Source organism: Cottoperca gobio, chromosome 8 (assembly GCF_900634415.1).
Source record: "Cottoperca gobio chromosome 8, fCotGob3.1, whole genome shotgun sequence".
NCBI lineage: Eukaryota > Metazoa > Chordata > Actinopteri > Perciformes > Bovichtidae > Cottoperca > Cottoperca gobio.
This window is the reverse complement of record NC_041362.1, coordinates 70,001-97,296: the sequence shown is the minus strand read 5'-3', so window position 1 is coordinate 97,296 and position 27,296 is coordinate 70,001. Positions and strand designations below refer to the sequence as shown.

At 42.0% G+C, this 27,296-nt stretch overlaps 4 protein-coding genes across 6 annotated transcripts in view; 1 reads left to right on the top strand and 3 right to left on the bottom strand.

The window, feature by feature from the left end:
- Nucleotides 1–4,606: 4,606 nt before the first annotated feature.
- Nucleotides 4,607–8,744, bottom strand: kat8 (K(lysine) acetyltransferase 8). The gene is made up of 11 exons (XM_029437208.1): nt 8,298–8,744; nt 7,856–7,930; nt 7,480–7,658; nt 7,342–7,395; nt 7,007–7,171; nt 6,527–6,616; nt 6,251–6,391; nt 5,870–5,963; nt 5,303–5,453; nt 5,051–5,205; nt 4,607–4,845 (listed from the first exon to the last, which is right to left on the bottom strand). The coding sequence occupies exons 1-11, from the start codon at nt 8,611–8,613 to the stop codon at nt 4,781–4,783; spliced, it is 1,485 nt and encodes a 494-aa protein (XP_029293068.1). The 5' UTR covers nt 8,614–8,744; the 3' UTR covers nt 4,607–4,780.
- A 491-nt stretch (nt 8,745–9,235) lies between these two features.
- rnf25 (ring finger protein 25) lies at nt 9,236–15,391 on the bottom strand. The gene is made up of 10 exons (XM_029437210.1): nt 15,170–15,391; nt 14,855–14,926; nt 14,347–14,443; nt 13,980–14,047; nt 13,805–13,874; nt 13,598–13,669; nt 12,104–12,250; nt 11,937–12,026; nt 11,259–11,396; nt 9,236–10,093 (listed from the first exon to the last, which is right to left on the bottom strand). Exons 1-10 carry the CDS (start codon nt 15,184–15,186, stop codon nt 9,479–9,481), a joined length of 1,386 nt encoding a protein of 461 aa, XP_029293070.1. The 5' UTR covers nt 15,187–15,391; the 3' UTR covers nt 9,236–9,478.
- Nucleotides 15,392–17,154: 1,763 nt separating this feature from the next.
- Nucleotides 17,155–24,639, top strand: anapc2 (anaphase promoting complex subunit 2). Its single transcript, XM_029437207.1, has 14 exons — nt 17,155–17,540; nt 18,483–18,732; nt 18,846–19,167; nt 19,356–19,488; nt 19,863–20,088; nt 20,293–20,412; nt 20,496–20,613; nt 20,835–21,013; nt 21,097–21,238; nt 21,389–21,464; nt 23,019–23,222; nt 23,628–23,760; nt 23,840–24,081; nt 24,206–24,639. The coding sequence occupies exons 1-14, from the start codon at nt 17,445–17,447 to the stop codon at nt 24,413–24,415; spliced, it is 2,451 nt and encodes an 816-aa protein (XP_029293067.1). The 5' UTR covers nt 17,155–17,444; the 3' UTR covers nt 24,416–24,639.
- Nucleotides 24,640–25,201: 562 nt separating this feature from the next.
- Nucleotides 25,202–27,296, bottom strand: part of LOC115011926 (ras-related protein Rab-35) — an 11,121-nt gene continuing 9,026 nt past the window's right edge. The window contains exons 7-8 of one of the 3 annotated variants that reach the window (XR_003832619.1): nt 25,756–26,775; nt 25,202–25,715 (exon numbers count right to left, since the gene is read on the bottom strand). Coding sequence is in view for 1 of the 3 variants with exons in the window: in XM_029437211.1 (XP_029293071.1) it covers nt 26,626–26,775 (150 nt within the window). In the remaining 2 variants the exon portion in view is untranslated. Of the gene's footprint in view, nt 26,776–27,296 lie in introns of all 3 variants that reach the window. The other 2 variants (XR_003832618.1, XM_029437211.1) reach the window with 2 other exon arrangements.

Sequence of the window (27,296 nt, the reverse complement as noted above, 5' to 3'; positions counted from 1 at the left end):
TCCCTTTATGTTGTGCTGTGCAGTTTATTTCACACTCATGTATGAACATTTACTTGAGTGTTTTTCATTTGTGCTACTTTATACTTCGATTTCACTGCTTTTCAGAGTTTTTACGACACAGCTGAGACGTTTACATTTCACATACAAGCAAACACGTGACATGTAAAGTATGGTGCAAGAACACAGAATAACCTACAACAGCAATAATACTCCATGAATGTGTAATAGTACAACATTCTGCCTGACAGGTACTTTTACTTTTCATACTTTATGTAATAATAATAATAATAATAATAACTTTATTTGTATAGCACCTTTCATACAAGAATTACAGCCCAAAGTGCTTCACAGCAGAAACATAACAATTAGTACAAGATTAGAATAAGATCATTTACAGAACAATAATCACAGTGATGATGTACATGAGTCTGAAGTAGCATTATAAAAATAGCAGAATTAAAATAGTATAAAATAACATTGGAGATCATGCCTAGTATCTGTATCTGTGCCGTACTTAACTGCCGGGAAATCACATTCATCACCATTCTTGTAAATGTTTTAAACTATCAGAGCCATATTTTGAAAGCATGAGATCAACAATGGGCCCCTGTGGCCCTTCAACTGCTTTACCAGTTTTTCTCCAATACACATTTATCAGAGAAACTTCCTCTTGTTCCCGTGGTAAAACAGTCTACTTGATCTCAGGCTTTTCAAAAATACACACTCTGAAATTCATCTCAGTTACCTTTACACATTTAATGTTAAACCAGGCACAGCAAACATTTATGAAATCATTTAAATTAGTTTAAAGTGGTACTATTAAAAGGCTAAGATAAAAAGATATAAAATATCACCATTAAAAGGCTAAAGTAAAGAGATATAAAATATCACTATTAAAAGGCTAAGATAAAAAGATATAAAATATCACCATTAAAAGGCTAAAGTAAAGAGATATAAAATATCACTATTAAAAGGCTAAGATAAAAAGATATAAAATATCACCATTAAAAGGCTAAAGTAAAGAGATATAAAATATCACTATTAAAAGGCTAAGATAAAAAGATATAAAATATCACCATTAAAAGGCTAAAGTAAAGAGATATAAAATATCACTATTAAAAGTCTAAAGTAAAGAGATATAAAATATCACCATTAAAAGGCTAAAGTAAAGAAATATAAAATATCACTATTAAAAGGCTAAAGTAAAGAGATATAAAATATCACTATTAAAAGGCTAAAGTAAAGAGATATAAAATATCACTATTAAAAGGCTAAAGTAAAGAGATATAAGATATCACTATTAAAAGGCTAAAGTAAAGAAATATAAAATATCACTATTAAAAGGCTAAAGTAAAAAGATATAAAATATCACTATTAAAAGGCTAAAGTAAAGAGATATAAAACATCACTATTAAAAGGCTAAAGTAAAGAGATATAAAATATCACTATTAAAAGGCTAAAGTAAAGAGATATAAGATATCACTATTAAAAGGCTAAAGTAAAGAGATATAAAATATCACTATTAAAAGGCTAAAGTAAAGAGATATAAAATATCACTATTAAAAGGCTAAAGTAAAGAGATATAAAATATCACTATTAAAAGGCTAAAGTAAAGAGATATAAAATATCACTATTAAAAGTGTAAAGTAAAGAGATATAAAACATCACTATTAAAAGTCTAAAGTAAAAAGATATAAAATATCACTATTAAAAGACTAAAGTAAAAAGATATAAAATATCACTATTAAAAGGCTAAAGTAAAGAGATATAAAATATCACTATTAAAAGGCTAAAGTAAAGAGATATAAAATATCACTATTAAAAGACTAAAGTAAAAAGATATAAAATATCACTATTAAAAGGCTAAAGTAAAGAGATATAAAATATCACTATTAAAAGGCTAAAGTAAAGAGATATAAAATATCACTATTAAAAGGCTAAAGTAAAGAGATATGTTTTTAGCTTACTTTGAGCGAGCTTGCCTCCCTAATGTAGATTATTATTACTTTCACTTCAGGAAGACTTTCATCTATGAAGTGAAGTATTTGTACATCATCGTGTTGCTACTTTGGCTTTGAATAGTTTTCCACAACTTCTGCAACAAGCTATAGTTAGTAGTAAAATGTATTTGAATGCGTTTAGACGATGATGTAATGATATGGCTGCAGGAAATCAAAGGGCTTTTCGAGGGAGTGGAGGATTTTGGTTGCTGAGATCATTGAGCCAGAAAATCCAAATTCAGGGAAAAAGAGGCCGAGACGGAGCAGCGGAGGAAACACTGAGCAGCATATGCACGCCATTTAAACAACTGCAGCTTAAAGTCGGGACTTTTGTTCAACAATAAGTCTGATTCTGTCATTTTCTATCAAAAACCAAACAGATTAAACTAAAAGTAAACAAGTATTATTCCCTCATGTTCCTCCTGTGACTATTACAAACTCATGAGCCTCACTGTGCGACACACACACACGCACACACACACTGCACACACACACACACACACACACACACACACACACACACAAACACTCACTTGAGCAGAGGTTCCCAACCTGGGGGTCGGGCCCCCAGAGAGGCTCCATGAGGGGCTGTGAGGCCGTCTTGTTTTAAAGGTGTCATTTTATTTTGAAATACAGTTCGACTCTGTCTCTGGATTTCATTCAGTTCTGTGGAGAACACTGAAGGAAAGTTATTTTTAAGTTTGGATTATTATCTAAGATAATATTCACAGAGAAAACCACCGAATAGAACAATGAACTGAATGTCAGAAAGCCTGTTAAATATGTATTATTGTTAAAATAATAATAATATAAACAGAGTAATATTAAAGGTTCCTACAATCACAGGAAATCTCATCTCTGATGCAACATTCACAATAAATAATTCACTCAGAATTCATCCAAACATCCTGCAGATGTTTATTGTATATAACATATAGAGAAACATTGATCACAGTACATGTTTAATATTTGGGTTAATTGTTTAGTTTAAATTGTACTTTACTGTTATTGTTATGCATTAAATATAATATGATATAAATCTCTTATTTTTAAAACTTGGAAACGGTTTTAAATAAATGTAACATTTAGACCCAACATGTTGTTTGTTTTTGATCAATTAAAAAAAATATTTAGTTATATAAACATTTTCTATTATTTTATAAATATTGAATTCTTCACTTTTACCTTTCTAGGCCAATTTATTCATCATGTGTGTGTGTGTGAGTGTGTGTATGAGTGTGTATGAGTGTGTGAGTGTGTGTGTGTGTATGTGTATGTGTGTGTGTACGTGTGTGTGTGTGTGTGTGATTAGTTTTTGGGGGACAATAAATAGAAATTACACTATTTGGTTGTTATATTTAAATATGTTGCTGTGTGTGTGTGTGTGTGTGTGTGTGTGAGTGTGAGTGTGAGTGTGTGAACATGAGGGTAATGTGTCTCTGCTGAACACACTGATGAGATTAATATAATATAAAAGCAATAAAAAGCCTCTGCAGCACATCATCACATTCACTTAGATGTTCACACTACAAATAACTAACATCAACGACTGTTTAATCAGTATATCATGTATACATAGGGAAAGGGGTATATATATATATATATATATATATATATATTATACATATTATATATATATATATATATATATATATATATATATATATATATTATATATATTATACATATTATATATATATATTATATATATTATATATATATATATATTATATATATATATATAAATAAATATATATATTTATATATATATATATAAATATATATATATATTTATATATATATATATAAATATATATATATATTTATATATATATAGCTTCTCTTAATTCTTGATCCATGCCACAAACGCTTAAAACTAAATGCTTATTCTCTGATCCAATGTTTCCACCTCCACATGAAGCAGGAATGTATTTATATATTTATATATTTAGACTTTGTAATAAAGTTCCTCTTGAAAGTAAATCAGTGGTGAGATGTGCTGCTGCCCCCTAGTGTTGGCTCTTAGAGTTACAGCCGCCCGCAGGACAAACTAATAATCCATAATAGTACATCATAATCCTTATTATTATTATTATAGTTGTATTAATAATTCATTGTAGTGGAGTAGAAGTAGAAGTGGAGTATACTTCAGTACAGTACTCCAGTAAATGTATTTAGTTACTTTACAGCAAACGCTCACCTGTCGCTCACCTTCTTCTTCACCAGATCAGTTTCTCTTCACAGAAATAAACGTCTTCTTCATTTATTACCGGCTTTAAACTTCTGCAGGTTTCTGAGTCTGCCGTGACTCACTTACAACAAATAGATGAAGTTCCAGCTGATTATCAGCGCATCATCCACATGTACTGAGTTTACATCGCTTTATTATTAAACTGAACCTTCAGACATTTCAAAAAGCTCATGTTCCATTCATCCCATTTTATTTTAAGAACGGGAACATGGACTCTGAGAAGATGCACACGTGCACGCGCACGTGTGCATCTCGGAGACGAAAGAAGAACTTACAAACTCAGCATATTAATGATTCTGTAGCCTGAAACATTTTAGACTTTAAGAAGCAGTCGAAGGAATGAGGCGACACGTCGGATGTTTCAGTTTCATAGTTTAAGAAAATACTGACAGATGCTACGAATGACTATATACACGAGTTTCATAACAGCAGGAGAACAAGGAGAACGTGGCTGACAGGTGATATAAAAAATGTGGACATGAAGGACAGGCGAGGCGTCGCAGGCGAGGCGTCGCAGGCGAGGCGTCGCTCACTTCTTGGACAACTTGGCTTGTTTATTTTTGGGGGGCGCCCACTTCAAACACATAGTGTCAACTGTGGAAGAGAAGAGACCCCACACACACACACACAGAGACACACACACACACACACACACACACACACACACACACACACACACACACACACACACACACACACACACACACACACACACACACACACACATTACTGATTCTAACCCTGCAGCTGATCAATGGTTTCTTAGAAACAGGGAATAAAAGACGGAGTCTGGACTCGCCTGTGATGGGGGGCTTCTTGTACTGGGCGCTCTTCAGGTGCTCCTCCACCAGTTTGGGCGTCACACAGATAACGTGCTGACCTTTCCAGTACTTCACCATGTTGAGCGACTGCAGCGTGCTGATGATGTCACTCTGCGTGATGCTGGTCATCTGGCTGAGGGACAAAGAGGGGGAGGTCTGTACGTTAGAGATAAACAGATGTCTGATGGGGACGCACGATGTCATCGTACGGCGTGTTGCTGCGTCTCTACCTGAGGTCTTTGATGGACAGCGTTCCTCTGAAGTCCCTCAGGATCTCCAGCAGGACCCAGGACCAGTAACTTCTGTAGCTCAGCTTCCCCAGATCAGACAACGGCTTCTCTGGAGAACCGACTGCACTCTCCAGCTTAGACAGCTCATAACCTACACGCACGCACACACACGCACACACACGCACACACACGCACACACACACACACACACCAAGGGTGATGATTCATTTGTGTTCCACCACTATCTGACAGACAAATACACAATCCAACAGTGTCTGGCTTAAAATACATTTATGTAAGAGTTGTGTTAAAGACACACACACACACACACACACACACAGAGACAGACAGACAGACACACACAGAGACACACACACACACACACACACACACAGACACACACACACACAAAGAGACAGACAGACAGACACACACAGAGACAGACAGACAGACACACACAGAGACACACACACACACACACACAGACACACACACACACACACACACACACACACAGAGACAGACAGACAGACACACACAGAGACACACACACACACACACACTCACTAAAAGCGATGAGGAACTTTCCGTAGCCTCTGCGTTGGTACGGCGGCAGCGTGAGAATACACGCCACATTGTTCCCATCTGGAGACTCTTTCTCCTGAAAACAAAAAGCAGCGTTGAGACAGTTTGTCGTTGCTCCGGTGGGAGGCGAGAGTCTGAACTAAAGCTGATGTGAGATGATTTAAAAACGTGCAACAGGAGTTAAAGGTACACGCAGAGTTTTAACCCCTCCTGGCGCTGAGCGACTGAAGACGGACGTGGATGTTTTATGAGGAAGCGTGTAACATGTTCCTCGGGCCTGGAGGTTACGCACACTGAACGGAAACACAGCGTCTGCTAACAACACCGTCTGGGTGAGATCGAACGTCGGGGAGGAGTCCTTACTTTGGAGAAGTATCCGACGATGTGCGCGCCCTGCTTGTTGACTTCAGTCAGGATGTAGAAGATGAACGGCTCCACGTCAAAATAAAGCGTCTTGTGGTCCAGAAATAGTTTTGCTAGAAGACAAAGATTTTGACAGTAGATCTGCAAAGAGAGACCAACAATGATCAACATCATCGCTCCTGCAGAATTAACTGAGCTTATTAAACATAAGTGCCGTTTACCGTCCCTGGAAACGAGACACAAGACTTTAGCATCGAGCAGATGACACATTCTCACCTTGTGGTCCCGCCCGTCTACTTCATACACCGAGATGTTGCTTCTTCTGTAGATTTCTTTGCCTGGAGGCTGCTTCCACTGACAGTGAGACTGAGGAGATGAAGGTCAGAAGGTCAAACCCGTTGCATTCAGGCTACACAGGATGTACGAACACTACGCAGTCACTGCTTGTTCACTAAACCGTGTAGGATCTACAGGTCAGAGACATGTGGGTCACATTCTGCAGGACGCTGTTCATTTAAAAACACATTTCACACACAAGGTTTCACAGGTCACGTCTCTACTCGTAGACGCAGACAAAGACGCAGCTCCCAGTCACATGACACATGACACATGACACATGACACATGACACATGACATGTAATGACCCAACGCAGGAGACCTTCCTGCACATTGCAGGGATGCACTGAATGTGTGAGAGGGTGTTTCCATGAGGCACACTTCTCAGCATCCTAAACTGAAGGGAAAGCTGCACTGACCAGGTGATGTCTGAAGGTCTTCTCAAACTTCATGTATTTAAGGCAGTACTCGCAGATCCACAGCTTGGGCTGCTTGCCATAGTCCTCGGGAAACGGCGAGAAGTACCAGGCGTCGATCTCAAAGTTTCCTATCTGGATCTTATCCACATATTTCACTTTGGTGATCTACAGGGACACGTGAGGTGGTCTAGTGAGGGAAATGATCTTTATCACACAAAGCATTGGAGTTCAACAGTAAATACATAAGAATGATGCAGAGACACAGCTGATCTGCAGAGCAGCACAACAAGCTGCTTATATTTGTCCTCCATGTTTAATAAGACACTCTGCCTTACCGCCTCATGCTCCTTCTCCAGTGCAGCTGTTGTGGGGTCCATCTCTGCATATGTCTGCACAGGAAAGCTCCGTTAGATAAATATGAACCATTTTCAATTCAAGCAGCATGAAATAACAACACCACAGAAGACGTATACCTTCTGTACATGGTTGATCTCGTCATGCTTGCGCTTCTGGTTGCGAGTGATCTTCCTTTCAGGCTGTTCACCCAAATCCCCGACGCTTCCGATCTCTGTGCTCTTCCTCACCGCATCCTTCACGGTCTTGGTGAGTGCCAGGCGGGCCTTACCCACCCATTCATCTAGGCGTCTGTTAACTGCATGTCAAAGAAAGGAAGACGAGGAGCAGCAGGTGAGGGGATAGAGAGGGTGTGGGCAAATTAAGAAAGGTATAACAATGAAAGAAATGACAGTGGATAATTGAGAAGCGTAAACTTTGATAAGGTAGCTAGATGTAGAGCTGAAGTGTGTGCATTGCATTCATGAGCTTATCGAGACGTAGACATGTACTCACATCCAACATAGTGGACATAGAACTCCTCTCTGCCCTCCTGTTCATTCAGTCGGGACTGGATAACCTCTGCTGTATCTGAAAAGAGAGCAACACCCATTGAGACTTTACATCTTCTGGATGCGACCACCAAACTCCATTCAGATTTCTACGACTTGAATATCTCCTTGCTTATTTGCAAACACTTTGTTTCGCCTGATAAAACGTGACGATGAACTGAAATCTCTTCTCTTGTATTAACAGCTCACAGGTTGTTTGCACTGTTATGTTTCCATCATCCGTGCCGAAGTTTCCAGAGAGCCCGGCAGAGTCTTTGTAAATCAAGAAATCGTTGAATTACGGTTTACCGCGACGTTTTCAAGAGAATAAATGAGCTTTTGCACAATATTTGAATGGAGTTTGGTGTGAATTCACCTAACGTAACCCTGCTAACTGTATCACTCACGCCACGTCTTGTCTGCTCGTTGACATAAATACGTCTCTCCAATTTCGACCGACACCTCCTGCTCCCTGCCGCAGCAGAACACCCCGCCTCTCTCCGGCGTGTAGTGACTACTGGAACCCCCGGCTTCTCTCAGACGACCAAGGGCCTCCACGTCGTCATCTTCCCCGCCACTGCCGTTAGAAGAGCACGCAGCCTGGATACTACTGTCCAGTTCCCCCCGCTCACTTTCCATATGACTAGAATCCATGTCGACGTCCATTCTGGGATCCGAGTCGTTATTAGTGTAGCTTTTGTGGAAGTCGGTCCCGCCAGTCATAACCTCAGCCGGTTTGAAAACAACAACACGCCGCTGAGATCCTGCGCAGATTATTCTGAGGAGATGGTCTTCATCAAACAAGAATCCAAGATGGCGTCGGTGGAACGTCCGTTGGTTCCGCTTCCGGCTTCAACTACATCTCCCATGAGTCTTAGCGCCACGGTGTTTATTTTGACCAGTGTTGGAGGAAGTTTTACGATCCTTCACAGGAATTTAGGAATATGTGCCACGATATAAACCGACATAATAAAGATATTATATAAAACTATATTTAAATGTGCCCACTATGAATGGTCTCTGAACAACTGGAAGATAATTATTGATGAATTAATGTTTATTTCACAGCTGGTCAAGATGGAGCTGATGCTGCCGTTTTATTAACGGTTTCCTTTACTGTATAACATGCATTATCTTATAAGATCATTAAAGATTATTAAAGTTTTTATCTGCAAATTCACCAGTAACTATAGCGTTACATAAATATAGTGAATTTAAATGTACAATAATTGTGTTAAACGTAGTGGAATAAAAGGCCCCATATGTACAACATCATGAAACAAAGAAATATTAATGCAGACAGTCACGGAACTGAACCTTCTTTAAATACAGGAAATACAGACGCTCTGGAACACACAGAAAATTTAATTTGTAGTTCTTTCAAGTCATTTTGCACCACAACAAAAAGCAACAACCATCTGGATGTGATGTCAGTGTGCATGAGGGTGCATACCAGAGAGCAGGATGATGGGGGCGCACAGGAGGAGCGGACACGATGCTGCACGTTGTTCCTGCAGGGCGTTAATCTATGCAAACTGATGATGGAGGCACACGAACGTTTGTTCATTGGCCCTCCCGTTGCCCTTCGTCATAGCACCTCCTCTCTTGCCCTCTCTCTCTCCACCACCTTGTGAGGGAAGCCCCTGCCGTGACCCCTGCGGGGCCCCCCTCCTCTGCTGTTCAGCTGATTGGGCCCTCCCCTGCTTCTAGAAGCCCGCCCGTCCCAGTAGTAGCGCCCGGGGGCGCCGCTGTCCGGGTCAGATCGGTGAGGAGCCCGTCTGCTGCCACGGTGACCGTCTGCAGCATCTTTTAGGGATTCGGTTTCCAAGGCCGCCTGGCACAGTGGCGGGTTGTCTGGAGACAGCGGGGGCTCTGCGGAGACACCCCTCCTCGTCTTCGCCTGACAGGACTCTGCATTGACCTGCATCTGTTGGTTACCCTGAGCTCTCATTGGTCCTTCGCTGCAGTCTGAGGACAGAGACAGTTTGTGCAGGTGCTCCGTGACGGGGCCGGCTCTCCGGTGTTGCTGCGGTCGGGACCGGCCTCCTCTCCTCGGCCCCCGCCTCTGACCTCCTCTGCAGTGGGGCGGTGCGGGAACAAACTGGTTCTCTCTCTGAGAAGAGGGAACATGAGACGCAGAGAGGGCCGGGGGGCCGGGAGACATATCTGCGTCCAGGGTTCCGTTGTCCGCAGCAGGTGGAGTCTGTGGGAGGCGACATCGTTAATGTTCTGCTCATTATAAAGCAGCAGCGTTCCAGAGAGTGGCGAGCGCTCAGCTCCTTCTTATGTTTAAACTTCAACTTTCCGATTATTTAAATGACATTTATTAAATAAAAACAGCTCAAATATGTTACGGTCACTTTAGTTGAACTTATTTTACATTATTATTATTGCCTTAGAAAGGGATAAAACTGTCTTTAAATAAGAATTTATTATTTCTATATTTATTTAATTTCACGATGTTGAGTAAATGTTTGTACATTTTAATAGTTTATTAAAACAATCTTTTATTTTCATGCTTGTAATGAAACTTCACTCACTATTTTATTTTTATTATTTTAAGTTGCTAAAGAAGATTTTAATATTTTGAGAGTTAGATTTTTAACACTCTTCACCTGAGAAATTAAAACGTCCAGTTTGCATCATTTTTTATTTTTATTATCATATTTGCTAGAAAGTATTATTCTAAAATAAAAGATTTAGGAAAAATCTACTTTGGGAAATTAATTAAACATTAATAAACAATAAATGGACCAAATTCTCCTGGTGTAGAAGAGAGCAGACAGGTGAGACCTGCAGGTGAGACATGCAGGTGAGACATGCAGGTGAGACATGCAGGTGAGACATGCAGGTGAGAGCAGACAGGTGAGACCTGCAGGTGAGACCTGCAGGTGAGACATGCAGGTGAGACATGCAGGTGAGACATGCAGGTGAGAGCAGACAGGTGAGACATGCAGGTGAGACCTGCAGGTGAGACCTGCAGGTGAGACATGCAGGTGAGACATGCAGGTGAGACATGCAGGTGAGACATGCAGGTGAGAGCAGACAGGTGAGACATGCAGGTGAGAGCAGACAGGTGAGACATGCAGGTGAAACCTACATGCAGGTGAGAGCAGACAGGTGAGACATGCAGGTGAGACCTACATGCAGGTGAGATGCAGGTGAGACCTACATGCAGGTGAGACCTACATGCGAGACCTGCAGGTGAGAGCAGACAGGTGAGAGCAGACAGGTGAGAGCAGACAGGTGAGAGCAGACAGGTGAGACCTGCAGGTGAGACCTGCAGGTGAGCCACCGCTGGTTCGCCACCGCTGGTTCGCCACCGCTGGTTCGCCACCGCTGGTTCGCCACCGCTGGTTCCTTCTCACCTCGCTGGTGTGGATGAAGAACCGGTTGGATTCCACCTCCGGGTCGATGATCCCACCTTTAGACTTCTGTCTCTCCAGAAGCTCCTGCAGTTTAAACCACTTCTGCTGAAACGTTGAACCGATCGCTGCTCCGTCCAGCTGAGACACAAACACAAAGTCAAGTTCAACACTTTCTGAGATTGTACAATTAAAGCAAGAAGATGCATCTCTGCAGCGGCGTTCAACACGCCGGCGCAGAGGACGTTTGTATCATGACGTTGCTGTCACGATGTGCAGGCTGCAGGATGATGACACCATCAGGATGAACTGTCTGCCTCCACGTCGCATTCTCCCCTTCACAATAAAAGCCCTACACGCTGCATTAATGCTGACGCAGCGTTTCTCTGACGGGCATCTCAACCAGAGAGCAGCTGTTCCCGTGTTGCAGAACAACCGGAGGAACGTTAACGGTGGAGGTGAAGAGGGAGAGATGATAACTAGTTTATAACATGTTGTCTACACTTCACATGTTATCCCGTTCTTAGTTCTATATCCAGAAATAAAACTCCGTCCCAGCTCTTCAGTAACTTCAGCAGAACCTTTTGTTTGATGGCGTAGTGATACTGATGTGATGCGGTCGCAGCTGTGTTTATAGAAGGCTGAGCCGGTCGTGACCCCGGACTGTGTTTCAGACAGTACCTCCGGCAGCTGCGGGGCCGGCGAGGACAGAAGCTGCTCCACATCATACGTCAGCGGCTCTCTGCACACCGGACACACCACGGTCAGCTCCTGCGAGACGAGTCAGAGGTTAAACGGCTTATAAAGAAAGACACGGAAAGACTTCTTCTCCTCCGCTGAGCTCTGACCTGGCGCTCCGCTCGGTCCCGGGTCTTGTCCTCCTCCAGCTCCCTCTCCCTCTGCCGGAGGTCGCGCTCCGAGTGGCTGGCGTAGCGGCCGAGGCAGTGGGAGTGGAAGTAGTGGTAGCAGCTGGTCTTGGAGAAGGTCTCTCCCTCCTGAAGACCCACAACACACAGAAGCATCAACGGGTTTAAAGATGTTAGAACATTTCTGGAAACATCTGCAGACACAAGACTGTAAAATCATTTAATCAGCATTCCTGCGTTTAGTTTTACACGAGGAGCCGCTGCTCGTCAGGACTTCTGTGTTCAAGCTGCAACAAACATTTCATGATCGATAACTCTGCCGACTATTCATGAAAAGGTTTCAAATGTTTCTCCTTGTTATGGTTATTAAATATTAAATATTATTAAATATTATTAAATATGATTAAATATTATTAAATATTATTAAATATGATTAGAATATTATTAGATATTATTAAATATTATTAAATATGATTAAATATGATTAGATATGATTAAATATGATTAGATATGATTAGACATGATTACATTTATTAAATATGATTAAATATGATTAAATATGATTAAATATGATTAAATATGATTAAATATATTAGATATTATTAATATTATTAAATATTATTAAATATTATTAAATATGATTAAATATGATTAGATATTATTAAATATTATTAAATATGATTAGATATTATTTAATATTATTAATATTATTAAATATGATTAAATATTATTAAATATGATTAGATATTAATAAATATGATTAGATTAGATATTATTTAATATTATTTAATATTATTTAATATTATTAATATTATTTAATATTATTAAATATGATTAGATATTATTTAATATTATTAAGATTATTAAATATTATTAGATATTATTAAATATTATTAAATATTATTAGATATTAATAAATATGATTAGATATTATTTAATATTATTAATATTATTTAATATTATTAATATTATTAATATTATTAAATATGATTAGATATTATTTAATATTATTAATATTATTTAATATTATTAATATTATTTAATATTATTAATATTATTTAATATTATTAAATATGATTAGATATTATTTAATATTAAGATTATTATATATTAGATATTATTAAATATTATTAAATATGATTAGATATTAATAATATGATTAGATATTATTTAATATTATTAATATTATTAAATATGATTAGATTAAATATTATTAAATATTATTAGATATGATTAAATATGATTAGATATTATTAAATATGATTAGATATTATTAAATATTATTAGATTAGATATTATTTAATATTATTAATATTATGTAATATTATTAGATATTATTAAATATTATTAGATGTTATTAGATTAAATATGATTAAATATGATTAGATTAGATATTATTAAATATTATTAATATGATTAGATATGATTAAATATGATTAGATATTAGATATGATTAGAGAATGGGAAACAGCGCACCTTGAAGCCATAAAGACAAATGACACAGTTTCCGTGAGGAATGTTGCTCTCAGTCAGGATTTCTTTTGCTTTCTGGAGGAGAAACAACAACAGGAACGTCACAAACACGACTTTCAGCAGCAGCTGCTCATCATCACCTTCATGCATCAACACCAGATCACTGGAATCGTATTCTCTTCAATAGTATATTTAAAAAGCACGAGTGACCTCAATGAGCTGATACAACACAGGTGAGCCCAGACAGGACTGAGCCTCCAACTGAAGACACTTTTGGACACTAAGAGAAAGGGGTTGCACATGATTACAGGGTTTTACACTCATTAAACATTTCCTGAGCAGAAAGTCGTGATCAGTGAGTGTCAGTCCAGTTGCAGATCCTCACCTGCTGATCTTGTCGTCAGAAAGCCCCCGGGGGTTACGGATGGAGATGGCCGGAGAAGACGAAGGATACTAAACAGGAAGAGAGTCGAGCTTTAAAGGGAAGTCTGCTGATGCAACACATTGTTGGTTTGGGTGTTTTATAAGATATATATACGAGTTCTATCCTTTACATTACAGATACGTCACTACTGCGAGTCAAGAAGAGAAAAGATATTCCTTTATTAGACCTTCAACGGGGAAATGTGCCGTCTGACAGGAAATATATTCCACAGGCTGAAACTGAAATGATTGCACATACGATATAAAATATAAACGAATGAAAGTTTCTTGTAAGAAGTTGTCAGTGCGTCGAGGAGGAGATGACGTACCTGCTGGTCGAGGGTCAGAGTCAGGGTGAGTCGGACAAACTGGGAGACAGCGTCCTCCGCTGTGGACGGGTACAGGACCAGGCTCACCTGCCAGCCCCTGGAGCCCACAACACACAGCTTTAACCCGTTTACTTAATATACTGCTGTGCAACCTATGTGGTAATACATCCTCATTTAATAGCGGATCATATTATACATAGTTATTGTTGTTATATATTGTATGTCCACATTTTTACTTCTCTATATTTATAAAAATACATATTCTAAAATGGAGCCTAATTCATGAAAGTATTTCTGATTCTGGTTTTATTAATAATGTGAATATGTAAAGTAACTCACAACTAAACTTAACAAGTCCTTGTAGAAGAATAAGAGTATAAAGTAATATGGAAACGCTCAAGTTTAGAACAAATACTTTAAAACGTGTTCTTAAGTACAGTAAACGATGTGCCGTAAAGCGAAGACTAATGACGTAAAGTGATGTCATTTTAGCTAATTGTTGTCTCACCCGTCTTCCTTCCTGTTGACCAGCAGTTCATCCAGATAGATCGACTGCAGCACCTCGATCTCAGACAACACACTGCGGAGGAAACAAATATAACATTTAACTTGTCCTGCTGCCTTTCTGTGCGCTTTTATAACAGGTTCACACATTAAGCTAACGTTAGCATGTTGCTAGTGTACGTTAGCTACATCAGACGTGCTACATTACATCATATTTTAAACCGTCTCTGAATAGATAAACTGCAGATCAAATATAAGTGTGTCACGAAATGTTTTTGAGGTTTAAAAAGGGAGAAATTCAAGCTGTCAACAAACTCACTCGCACTCCGCTGCCATGATGATGTTAGCAGCTTTTCAGCTAGCTACTAAAAACTGATGTAGCACGAAGTGTCGGCAAGAAGTACCGTTAGGTCGATTCAACACGCTAATAAAGCTACGTAACTGACGACAAACTGGCCCTCTTTAAGTCTACTCCAACGTAACATCCCTATTCATGAAGGCAAAGGGCGAGTATATACTGCTGCCGAATTTGAAACTTTTATTTTGAATGTCTTCACCGGAAGTGTCAGCATGCTATTATGTCTGACTTGATGGCCGTGGAGTTGATGGCTGAAATAAATAATAATAATAATAATAATAATAATAATAATAATAATAATAATAATAATAATAATAATAATAATAATAATAAATATAAATATAAAGTCAAAGAAATTAAACAATTAGAATTTTTTATTGAAGGAGTTATTGTTGTTATAATATTAATTATTAATAATATTAACATAATATATAATCATTGCACAATAAAATGTAGTTGTGGGCACCTCCACACTACACAAATACAACATGTATAAATAATTATTAAATTAGAAAAGAAGATGAATAATAAACAGGTAATACAATAGAACAAACTATGCTAAAGTAACACTAAAGGGAAAATATATGATGAGTCCTATTTATAGTGTAAATAGAAAACTTTGGTTATAGTGAGTCAAAAACATGACACATTGTAGATGTAAGAAAGCGACTAAAGGGATGTCTGTATTAAGAGAAAGGTTATTAAAACAAGTCATCATTCATTCAAATGTTGATACTGTGTGTGCCACAAATTAGAATTTTCTGTTTGCAGTTTCTCACTGCGACCACCAGATTACATTTCTGATATATTATTTATTCTTAAAAACTTATACCTACTGTTTATTATTGTAAAAATGTTTTGATGATTATGTTTGTATCTAAAACCTGCATTTTCTGTAAATAAACCCTGCATAATGTATTATCGTTTTAATTTGAGTTGTATGTATTTATTTAGTTTGATGCTTTGTTGCAAGATGAACATCTGTGTTTAATAAAGAAAATATAAATTTGACTGTTGCCATGTTTTATTATCGTGATTATTGCCCTCTCTGGAGGCCAAAACCGTAACTACAACAGTTGTAAACGTTTTATTTTTTTTAATGATTTAACCGGAAGTAGTTATTGTTCTAAATATGTATAGCTTGATGGCTGTAGTTACTCACAGTTATACTAATGATTCTGAATACATCTAAAGTTATCATGTAAATGTTATAAAACTATTGAAACAACTCGTTATTTTTACAATTATAACTAATATTTATGCCACCATTTGATTTGTAACAATCACATTAATAATAATTTGTACATATTGATATCAATAACAGTTATATTAATACTGTGTGCTTAGCTAAAAAATGTAATTGAGTGTTGCAGTTCCTCACTGTAACCACTGGAGGTTAGTTAGTTAGTTAGTTAGTTAGTTAGTTATGTAGTTAGTTATGTAGTTAGATTGTCTCTGTCTTATATTATATTGAAGTGAATATCTTTGGGCTTTGGACTGACAAAACAAGACATTTAAAGACATCACCTTGAATAAACGGCAGATTAATCCATAGTAAAAGCTTGACTAAAGAATCGTAATAGAGGTTAATATCTTTTAGAAATAGGGCAACCTTTTTTTGAATTTTAGTTAGTCCATTTTATGTACATGGATTTTGCAAAAAAGGTAATGTTTTTGTCTTTTGAGTTATTTTCAAAATAAATAAAAGTATTATTATTATTATTATTAAGTATAGCACCTGTTTTTGCATATCAATCCAAAATATTTTTGGAATACATAGAATGGAAATATAAGTGCAAAAGTGTGTCTTTGTTTAGACAACATTTTTATTTACGACACCAATTTTTATGTTGGACAACAATAAAAATATTCCTTCTTAAATCTGATGAGTTGTACGCAGTTGCTAACTGTAGGGGGCAGTGCTGAGCATACAGTTAGCCGGAAACACATTCAGAGAAGAAGAAGAAGAAGAAGAAGAAGAAGAAGAAGAAGAAGAGAAGAAGAAGAAGTAAACCCGCGATACGTGAGCTAGAACGATGTAACGTTATTTCAAATTCATAACAGAAGACTTTTCAGATTTCTTACCGCAATTATTGTTTTTAGACATTAATAAAAACACATAAGACGTAATGTGGACGTGTACAGAGACGTGTGCGGCGTTATAACACCACAAAACAAATCCAAAGTTGAAATGTTTCACTAGCTAGTTCGTTGTTTCTGAAGAAAGTCCAAGAAAATGGAGGACATTGGGATGGAAGCGGACTCCGCCGAGATGTCAGGATCCGCACAACAAGGGGTCGCTGATGCCTGGGGGGCTGTCACTGCAGCTTTGGTGAGTGGACTTTATCACTGGACTCGTGTAGCCAAATCACACAGTCATGCAGTGAACCGAAGTCGCCGAACTCCATTAAGAAATGTCATGTTTTAATGTTTTCTTGCTTGTATTATTGGTTCATACCTGGTGAGACATGACGTGGCACAGTCCACTATTTAGTAGGGGTGTTCGGTTAAATACGGCATACATGAAACGCTATTATCACCTATCTTTTTACGTGTATTGGTCCTCCAGTTGTTTTTAATCTACCTGTATGTGCTGTGTGTTTTTACCTGCACGTTCATGGCTTCACACATGATGATACTTTTCTTTGCACATGAGAGATCTGTTTTATATGTGAGCTGTATGGAGAAGTCCAAACCTGGCATCCCAAGATAACTCCTTCTTGTGGAGGAATAGATACTTCCACCTCTTCAGGGTTTAAACAACAGTTGCAGTTCAGCTCTCTGACTTTGTTATATCCAACATTTATCAGCAGTCTACAGGCTGTTTGTCTGCATCTCTATCCACAAACTTCACATGTTCAGGTGCTCCATCCCGGGAAAACACTCCTTTGAAAAGTGTCCAGTTCAAATCAGCATATCCTGATTAGTAGATCTATAGATATTATATTAGTATAGACATTATGAGATAATTAGATACTACAGGCCAGCTGTGTCTGTCAGACCAGATCATTTATCTGGACTTTATAATAACAGAAAGAGAATATTATATATGTATAAGTCCTTCTTTAACCTAAATGTGAGGTTCTAAATCCCGAGGCATTATGAGTTATCAGGACTGTTTGCTGTTTTTAATGTTTAAGATGCCGGCTGTATTATCTGCCCAGAGAACTCACTGTGGTTTTAGTTTGTTTACATTCCTCCTGGTGCTTTGTTTACTTCATACTGTGGCTGTGATGAAGTCACGACCTTCATTGATCTGATCTCTGTTTTCCAGATGTCTCCTGGCGGCTCGGTGACGGAGCAGAGCCTCTCGGACTCGCTGGCCCTGCTGTGCGGTCAGGGTCTGGGCCGGCTGCTGGGCGGCTGGCTGCTGGAGACTCTGCAGATGCGTCTGTCCTCCTCCGTGGTCCCCGAGTTCTGGGCCGGTCTCAAGCAGCCGGAGAACGAGATGGAGGAGCGAGGCAGGGCCTGGGTTCTCCTCACCGCCTTCCGGACTCTATTAGGCCGACTGGAACCTTTCCTGGGCAAGTGGAACCGCATATATTATTTATTTATATTTATATTTATATTTATATATATATATATATATATAAATATATAATCGGGACAGCATTAATGAAACGTCTCCTCCTGCCAGGTGGCTTGGAGAGGCTTGGGGCGTGGCAGGACGAGGGCCGTGGGAGCCTCTGTGGGCCGGGGCCCGGGGGCCTCCAGGAGCGGGCCTTCACCATCATCAGGGCCCTCCTCCTCTTCTCCCCGTCCCCCGTGCTCCAGGAGCGAGTGCTGGAGTTTTACAGCAGGACCTTCTCCGTCTACATGAACCAAGAGGGGCGGGCCGAGGACGGGGCCGAGGCTCCAGACGGCCCCGAGCGAGGGGTCTGCCCGGGCTGCGGGGTCCCGACGCAGCAGTGCTGGTGTAAGGAGGCCCTGGAGCAGCTGCAGGAGCTCAGCCACATCCTGTGAGTGGACTGACACAATAAATAACTCAACAAACATCTTCTGAGAACATTCAGAATAACGTCGGCGTTAAATTGTCACGATATCAACCAGATTAACAAAACACGACAGCGCGCGTGTCCTGCACGTGTCCTGCGCGTGTCCTGCACGTGTCCTGTGCTTCATGTCGTTTGTTTTTATTTGGTTGTAGTTCCAAGCTGCAGCTGCTGGAGTGGGTCAGCTGCGAGGCCGTCACCTCCATCCTCCACAAGCTCATCGAGCAGCGGATGGAGCAGCACTGCAGGGGCGAGTACGAGCGCTCCTTCCTGCTCGAGTTCCAGGAGGTAAAACCATCTTACACGCACATCATGAAATTATCTGACGCCTCAAGTCAAAACAATAACAAAAGATAAAGAGGTGAAGTAGCACGGGATCATGGGAGTTCATCACTACAGCAGTCAGAAGGTCTCCTCTGGTGGTGCAGCAGAGGTGCATCATGGGAGTTCTCTCTCTGATTCAAAGGTTAAACATCAGAGTTCCTCCCGCACGCTGTTCGGCTGCCGCTAACGTCTGTCAGCTTGTTCCTCTGAGAACTTCCAGACGTCCTTCATCCTTCACATACAGAGTTGAAACACCAGGATGTATTAACCCTTTTCATATACGTGGAGTCTTGTCTGGATAAAGCTTTTTAATTGGCTGTTGTGTTCGGTGTGAGCAGTGGCTGGAGCTGGTGCTGGGCTGGCTGAGCAAAGTGTTTGCAAGCGAGGCGGACAGAGAGGGTCTGGTACCTGCTCCCAGTGCTCCCAGTGCTCCCAGAGCTCCCAGCATCCCGGCCGGCCAGCCTGGCAGCTCCGTCCTGAAGCAGTGGAGATGCCACATGCATCAGTTCTTCTGCAGGATCTACGTCAACATGCGGATCGAGGAGCTCTTCAGTATAATCCGAGGTGAGGGGGGAAGCGTCGGGTGCTTTAACAGCTGCAAGTGAACATTTAGTGACATCATCAACCAGTAACTTGAGCGTGTTGCATAAAGGTTCATATTAAAGGGTAACAGCTTGTGTATATAACCCTTACAGAGGGGGGGGCTTATAATGATCTCCAGTAACAGAGTGGCATCTCACTTTCCTTCCTTCGTCCCGTCTCTTCCAGATTTCCCAGAGTCTAAAGCAGCCATCGAAGATCTGAAGTTCTGTCTGGAGAGAACCAACCAGAGGCAGCAGCTGCTCACGTCCCTGAAGTCGGCCTTCGAGAGCCGCCTGCTGCACCCGGGTGAGTGCAGCCGTGTGCTTTCCTAAAAGCACAGCAGCAGAAGAAGATGTATTGAAGTGGTTTGTGGTACCTTCCTTCCTCAGGAGTTCACACGTCCGACATCCTCACAGTTTACATCTCAGCCATCAAAGCCCTCCGAGAGCTCGACCCGTCCATGGTCATCCTGCAGGTCGCCTGCCAACCGATCCGCAAGTACCTCCGGTGAGTCTCTCTTTAATGAGTTTATAGCGTGCGGTGACTTATGTTGTCATCCTGCTCGATGCATCGAGTCAAAGTGTTTCTGGCTGCGTGTTGAAACAGATTCTAGACCTGAAGTGTTTCTCTGTAGGTGCTACTCTGCAGAGTAGCACCTACAGAACTGCAACTGCAGAAGAAGCTGCTCTCTGCTACAGTTTAGTTGAAGCCTCTGTGGTGTGTTCAAGGACCCGGGAGGACACGGTGCGGCAGATCGTGGCCGGTCTGACGGGAGACGCCGAGGGCTGCACAGATTTAGCGTCGGAGCTGTCCAGAGGAGACCCGGTGACGCTGGAGATGCAGGACAGCGACGAAGAAGGCAACGACCCGGAGGACTGGACTCCAGACCCGACCGACGCCGTCCCCGGTCAGTGAACGCATCGTCTGTTAATCCCGCCGCTTGTATTCAACGTCCACCGGATGTTACTGAGAGTGGAACGCTGTTTTCAGATAAGATGGGCTCCAAGCGTCGCTCGTCAGACATCATCAGCCTGCTGGTCAGCATCTACGGCAGCAAGGACATCTTCATCGATGAATACCGAGCCGTGCTGGCCGACAGACTGCTGCACCAGCTCAACTACAACACGGCCCGGTACGCCTGCACATACATATCTATACGTGTGTGTACGTATATATATATATATCACACAAACTAACTCTAACTGTGTGTGTGTGTGTGTGTGTGTGTGTGTGTGTGTGTGTGTGTGTGTGTGTGTGTGTGTGTGTGTGTGTGTGTGTTCAGGGAGATTCGTAACGTGGAGCTGCTGAAGCTCCGGTTCGGAGAGTCTCACATGCATTACTGCGAGGTGATGCTGAAGGTAAACATCTTGTAACCTGATGTGCGTGTTCGTCTCCTCCTGCAGTCCACATGTGACGTGACGTGATGTGACGTGACGTGATGTGACGTGATGTGATGTGTCGTGACGTGATGTGACGTGATGTGATGTGTCGTGATGTGTCGTGACGTGATGTGTCGTGACGTGTTGTGACGTGTTGTGTTGTGACGTGTTGTGACGTGACGTGATGTGACGTGACGTGATGTGTTGTGTCGTGACGTGTTGTGTCGTGACGTGTTGTGTCGTGACGTGTTGTGTCGTGACGTGATGTGTCGTGACGTGATGTGTCGTGACGTGATGTGTCGTGACGTGATGTGTGGTGACGTGACGTGTTGTGACGTGACGTGTTGTGACGTGACGTGTTGTGACGTGACGTGTTGTGACGTGACGTGTTGTGACGTGTTGTGACGTGTTGTGACGTGACGTGTTGTGACGTGACGTGTTGTGACGTGACGTGATGTGACGTGACGTGATGTGTTGTGACGTGATGTGTTGTGACGTGTTGTGACGTGACGTGTTGTGACGTGACGTGTTGTGACGTGACGTGTTGTGACGTGACGTGTTGTGACGTGACGTGTTGTGACGTGTTGTGACGTGATGTGTTGTGACGTGATGTGTTGTGACGTGACGTGTTGTGACGTGACGTGTTGTGACGTGATGTGTTGTGACGTGTTGTGACGTGATGTGTTGTGACGTGACGTGACGTGATGTGTTGTGACGTGTTGTGACGTGACGTGTTGTGACGTGATGTGTTGTGACGTGTTGTGACGTGATGTGTTGTGACGTGATGTGTTGTGACGTGTTGTGACGTGATGTGTTGTGACGTGTTGTGACGTGTTGTGACGTGTTGTGATGTGTTGTGACGTGTTGTGACGTGACGTGTTGTGACGTGACGTGTTGTGACGTGACGTGTTGTGACGTGACGTGTTGTGACGTGTTGTGACGTGACGTGTTGTGACGTGACGTGTTGTGACGTGACGTGTTGTGATGTGTTGTGACGTGATGTGATGTGTCGTGATGTGACGTGATGTGATGTGACGTGATGTGACGTGTTGTGATGTGTTGTGACGTGATGTGATGTGTCGTGATGTGACGTGATGTGTTGTGACGTGTTGTGACGTGATGTGTTGTGACGTGACGTGTTGTGACGTGACGTGACGTGTTGTGACGTGATGTGTTGTGACGTGATGTGTTGTGACGTGACGTGACGTGTTGTGACGTGACGTGTTGTGACGTGATGTGTTGTGACGTGACGTGACGTGTTGTGACGTGACGTGTTGCTTCCCGACCTTCTGATGAGGGAAATTAAATAATCCATCCTACAAATGTTAAAACAGGAAGAAAGAACTTTGAGTTTCTGGATGTTCAGAAATCTTCATGTAGAATAAACGGAGTAAGACGAAGAGCTGAGAACCTTTCTGGTTGCAGCATCTGTCCAGATGTTAGGGTGAAGATAACTCGTGCGACATGTTACTCGACTACATGACTGGATAATAGAAATGTCAGCACACACACCTTCCTTCCGTCTCCGTCCAGGACATGGCAGACTCCCGGAGGATCAACACAAACATCCGTGAGGAGGAGTCTCGGCTGAGCGAGGAGGAGCAGCCGCCGCTGTCCCTGTCCTCCATCATCCTGTCCTCGGAGTTCTGGCCTCCGCTGAAGGAGGAGAAGCTGGAGCTGCCTCCGCTCGTCTGCCAGGCCATGGAGGCCTACACGCACCGCTACGAGAAGCTCAAGGTGGCCTTCTGCTGCGCCCCACACACACACACACACACACACACACACACACACACACACACACACACACACACACACACACACACACACACACACACACACACACACACACACACACACACACGTTTTTGACGTTTCAGTTAATTTAATCTGAGAATCATTTTAGTCGTTATCTGTTGTGGTGCGTTCAAGGACAACACGACGAGGCTTCAGAGCCGCAACATTTAGCAGCTCGTTCCACATCGTTTGCTTCCTCAGGATTAGATGTTGAGTGAAGCTCATGAGTTACTCACTGTCCTTGAACACACCACGACACCTCACATCTCACGCTCGCTGTTCTCTTGCCTCGATCAGCAGTCGGTACATCGTTTGTTTTGTTTGAATGATTTCCGTCTTCTGTTTCAGGCCATGAGGACGCTGAGCTGGAAGCCTCACCTGGGCTCCGTCACCCTGGACCTGGAGCTGGAGGACCGCACCCTCACCAACCTCACCGTCTCGCCCATCCACGCCGCCATCATCCTGCACTTCCAGGAGAAAAGTACGATCCTTCGTGTCGTGGTTTGTCCGCACTTAAAGATCTGGTCCGGAGGTTTTACACACATTTACACACATTCCAGGTACGTGGACGCTGGAGGAGCTGAGCGTGAAGCTGGGCGCCCCGAAGGAGCTGGTGCACAGGAAGCTGGCTCTGTGGCAGCAGCACGGCGTGCTGAGGGAGGAGGCGGGGGGGCGCTACTACGTGGTGGAGACGGGCTCGTCCAAAGAGAAGCTGGAGAGAGGCGTGATGCTGATCGACAGCGACGAGGAGAGAGACTCCAACACCACCACCCAGTCTGAGCAGAGGGAGGAGAAGCTGCAGGTGAACACATGATTGTCCACGTTCATCATCTCGTCTTGTTTTGTCCCTTTGAAGACGTAACGGCAGGAAGTCTCCATGTTTTACTGTCAGTCTCGTAGTTCACACTGAGCTCTCGTCCCTGCAGTTGTTCTGGGCTTACATCCAGGCCATGCTGACCAACCTGGACAGCATGACGCTGGACCGCATCCACTCCATGCTCCGCATGTTCGTCGCCACGGGACCCGTCGTCACGGAGATGGACGTCAACGAGCTGGAGGCCTTCCTGCAGAGGAAGGTCAGGGAGCATCAGCTGATGGTGTCCGCGGGCGTCTACAGACTCCCCAAAGCCAACTGATGGAGGACAAAGTGTGACGCTGCATTCAGGTGCTGTGGGAGATATTGTTCCCTCAGCTTTTGGAAAAGGAACACGAGATGTTTAATAAATGAGTTACAGCTTCATCAGCATGTCAAACTGCATTTTACCATTTATGAGGGCTCTTCCTCTGGAAAGGGTTTTCAAAATAAAAGCACCTGCAGCTGCAGCATCAGTGTTGACGCTGCAGCTGGAAGTTAAGTTGTCGTGGTTTTAATACTGATGTATTATTATAGAAGCTCTTTAATGTCTCCTGTGTGTTTGAGCTCTTTAAACTCCCCATGAGCAGCTGCTGGTCCCAGTGTTCACATTAACCTGTTAAATATTCCTTCATGCATCAGGATCTATCTTTTACTAACTTACTTGGACGTATCTAAATAAATGAGAGCTGGTCGATGCAGTCGCAGATCATCTCGTCTGCAGATTCATGAGTTCAGAAGCTTCACTTTGATCCTCAGTACATTTACTTGAATATGCATTTTAAGGTACCTGTAATGGAGTATTTCTACTTCCTCCACTGATTTGTCTTTGAAGCTCAAGCTGGAGGAAGATTTAAGATGTTGGGACTGTCATCGGGTTTCATGTTGACGCTACAGAGTAGCACCTACAGATGTTTAAATCTTTAATTCCAGTTAAACTCACGTAGATTTAATGTTTGAGAAGAAATAAGAATCCACGTGTTCAGTGTAAATAAGCAGCTTCCTTGTGCTTTTATTTTGAAAACAGGTTTTCCATGAACCTGCAGGAGAAGTGACGAGAGACAGTAACTCTGGATTTATTGCTTTATTTGGATTTGGACACATTTGCTAGGCAACATCTTTATATTATAAAACAAACTAATTTACTTGTTGGGCTGTCGAGGTTACACTTCCTGTGGTTACTGGCCTCACACACGCCTCACACACACACCTCACACCCGTTAGTGACAGTTAGTAACGACTGCTTCCCTTTCAGTGGTGAGATACGTTCACTGTGTTAAGACTAATCTGAAACATTGGCACATCAGTGGTTCACGAGTGCAAAGTTAAAGGACCAGAGATGCAGCTCATTCACCAGCGTCACGTCTCAGACAACGTTCAGGAAACAATCATCTCGCAGGAACTGAAGTTTAACATGACTGACGTTCAGCGAACACACCGCTAACGGAACAAATGATGCGGCTCCGACGCCGCTTCAGGGAGGAATCACGAGAGTTCATCGGTTCAAAACTATTTAACATTTGGAAAGTTTGATTTAATGTCAGCAGGAAAGATCGGCCGCCACGTGGTTACGTCGTGGTTACCTGGTGGTACGTGAACACCTGAGAACCACGTCGTGGTTACCTGGTGGTACGTGAACACCTGAGAACCACGTCGTGGTTACCTGGTGGTACGTGAACACCTGAGAACCACGTCGTGGTTACCTGGTGGTACGTGAACACCTGAGAACCACGTCGTGGTTACCTGGTGGTACGTGAACACCTGAGAACCACGTCGTGGTTACCTGGTGGTACGTGAACACCTGAGAACCACGTCGTGGTTACCTGGTGGTACGTGAACACCTGAGAACCACGTCGTGGTTACCTGGTGGTACGTGAACACCTGAGAACCACGTCGTGGTTACCTGGTGGTACGTGAACACCTGAGAACCACGTCGTGGTTACCTGGTGGTACGTGAACACCTGAGAACCACGTCGTGGTTACCTGGTGGTACGTGAACACCTGAGAACCACGTCGTGGTTACCTGGTGGTACGTGAACACCTGAGAACTACGTCGTGGTTACCTGGTGGTACGTGAACACCTGAGAAACCTTCCAGACGAAGAGTCCTGTAACAAACACGAATCATTATAGTCAGGTGTGTGTGCTCCTTCGCAGATAAACACGCTACAGAGGAAGTTTCCTTCGCAGGATTACGTAGAAGCTACTGGCCTGAGTGTCATCTAACTTAGTGGAAGGGCGGGGCGGTCGCACGCGTTACATTTCTCTTATAGAACCGACCTCGGCGGAGGGCTACGCTCCGCGGTCTGAGATGTGATGGGTAGTAAATGGGCCACCAGAATGATCCTTTAACTCATGTGAGCTCCTGCTGCAGTCAGTGCTGACGGAGCGTGAACCCCTCCGCCGGGTGGTAATCTGCGTCACATCCTCACAGCGAGCATGTTCCTCCTAAGGCACGTCTTCCCGAGCGATGAGCGTGAAGTCCGTTCGGGGCTCAGCAGCACTTCTTCCCTCTCTTCCTGCGGTCTCGGTCTCGCTGGGCGTTGATGTTGACCGTGTCCTTCTCGTGCTCTCGCTCCCTCTCCGCTCGGTTCTGGCTCTGCTTCTTGGCCCGCAGCACCATGTGGGTGAAGGCCATGAACATCTGCAGAAGGAGCACGAGGTTACAAAGAGAACTCCATGTGAAGCTTTTATTTAGCTTTGATTCAAAGATCTTGTTATTGTGCAACACCAGCAGCTGCGGTGCGTTTGTGTTACGCAGCAAACGCAGGAATGTGGACGGACGTGACCGGCATCTCTAAACATGTTTCAACATCAGGGATCCGTTTAGAAGCTGCACGAAGGTTACAGCCTGACGAGACTTTAATCACATGACAAATTTACTTTTTCAAGTTGCATTATTACTGTATTACGCTACATGTCAAGCAATATTCTTGTGTCTCTACTTCTCTGCAACAAAAAAAACGTTCAGCATTATTATAATTTATATTATTATTATTATATATAATAATATATATTATATATAATTTATATTAATAATTATTATATACAACATATAAATATTATTATATATAATATTAATATATATAATATTAATATAAATTATATATCATAATTATTCATATATATATAATATATATTAATATTATATATATCATAATTATT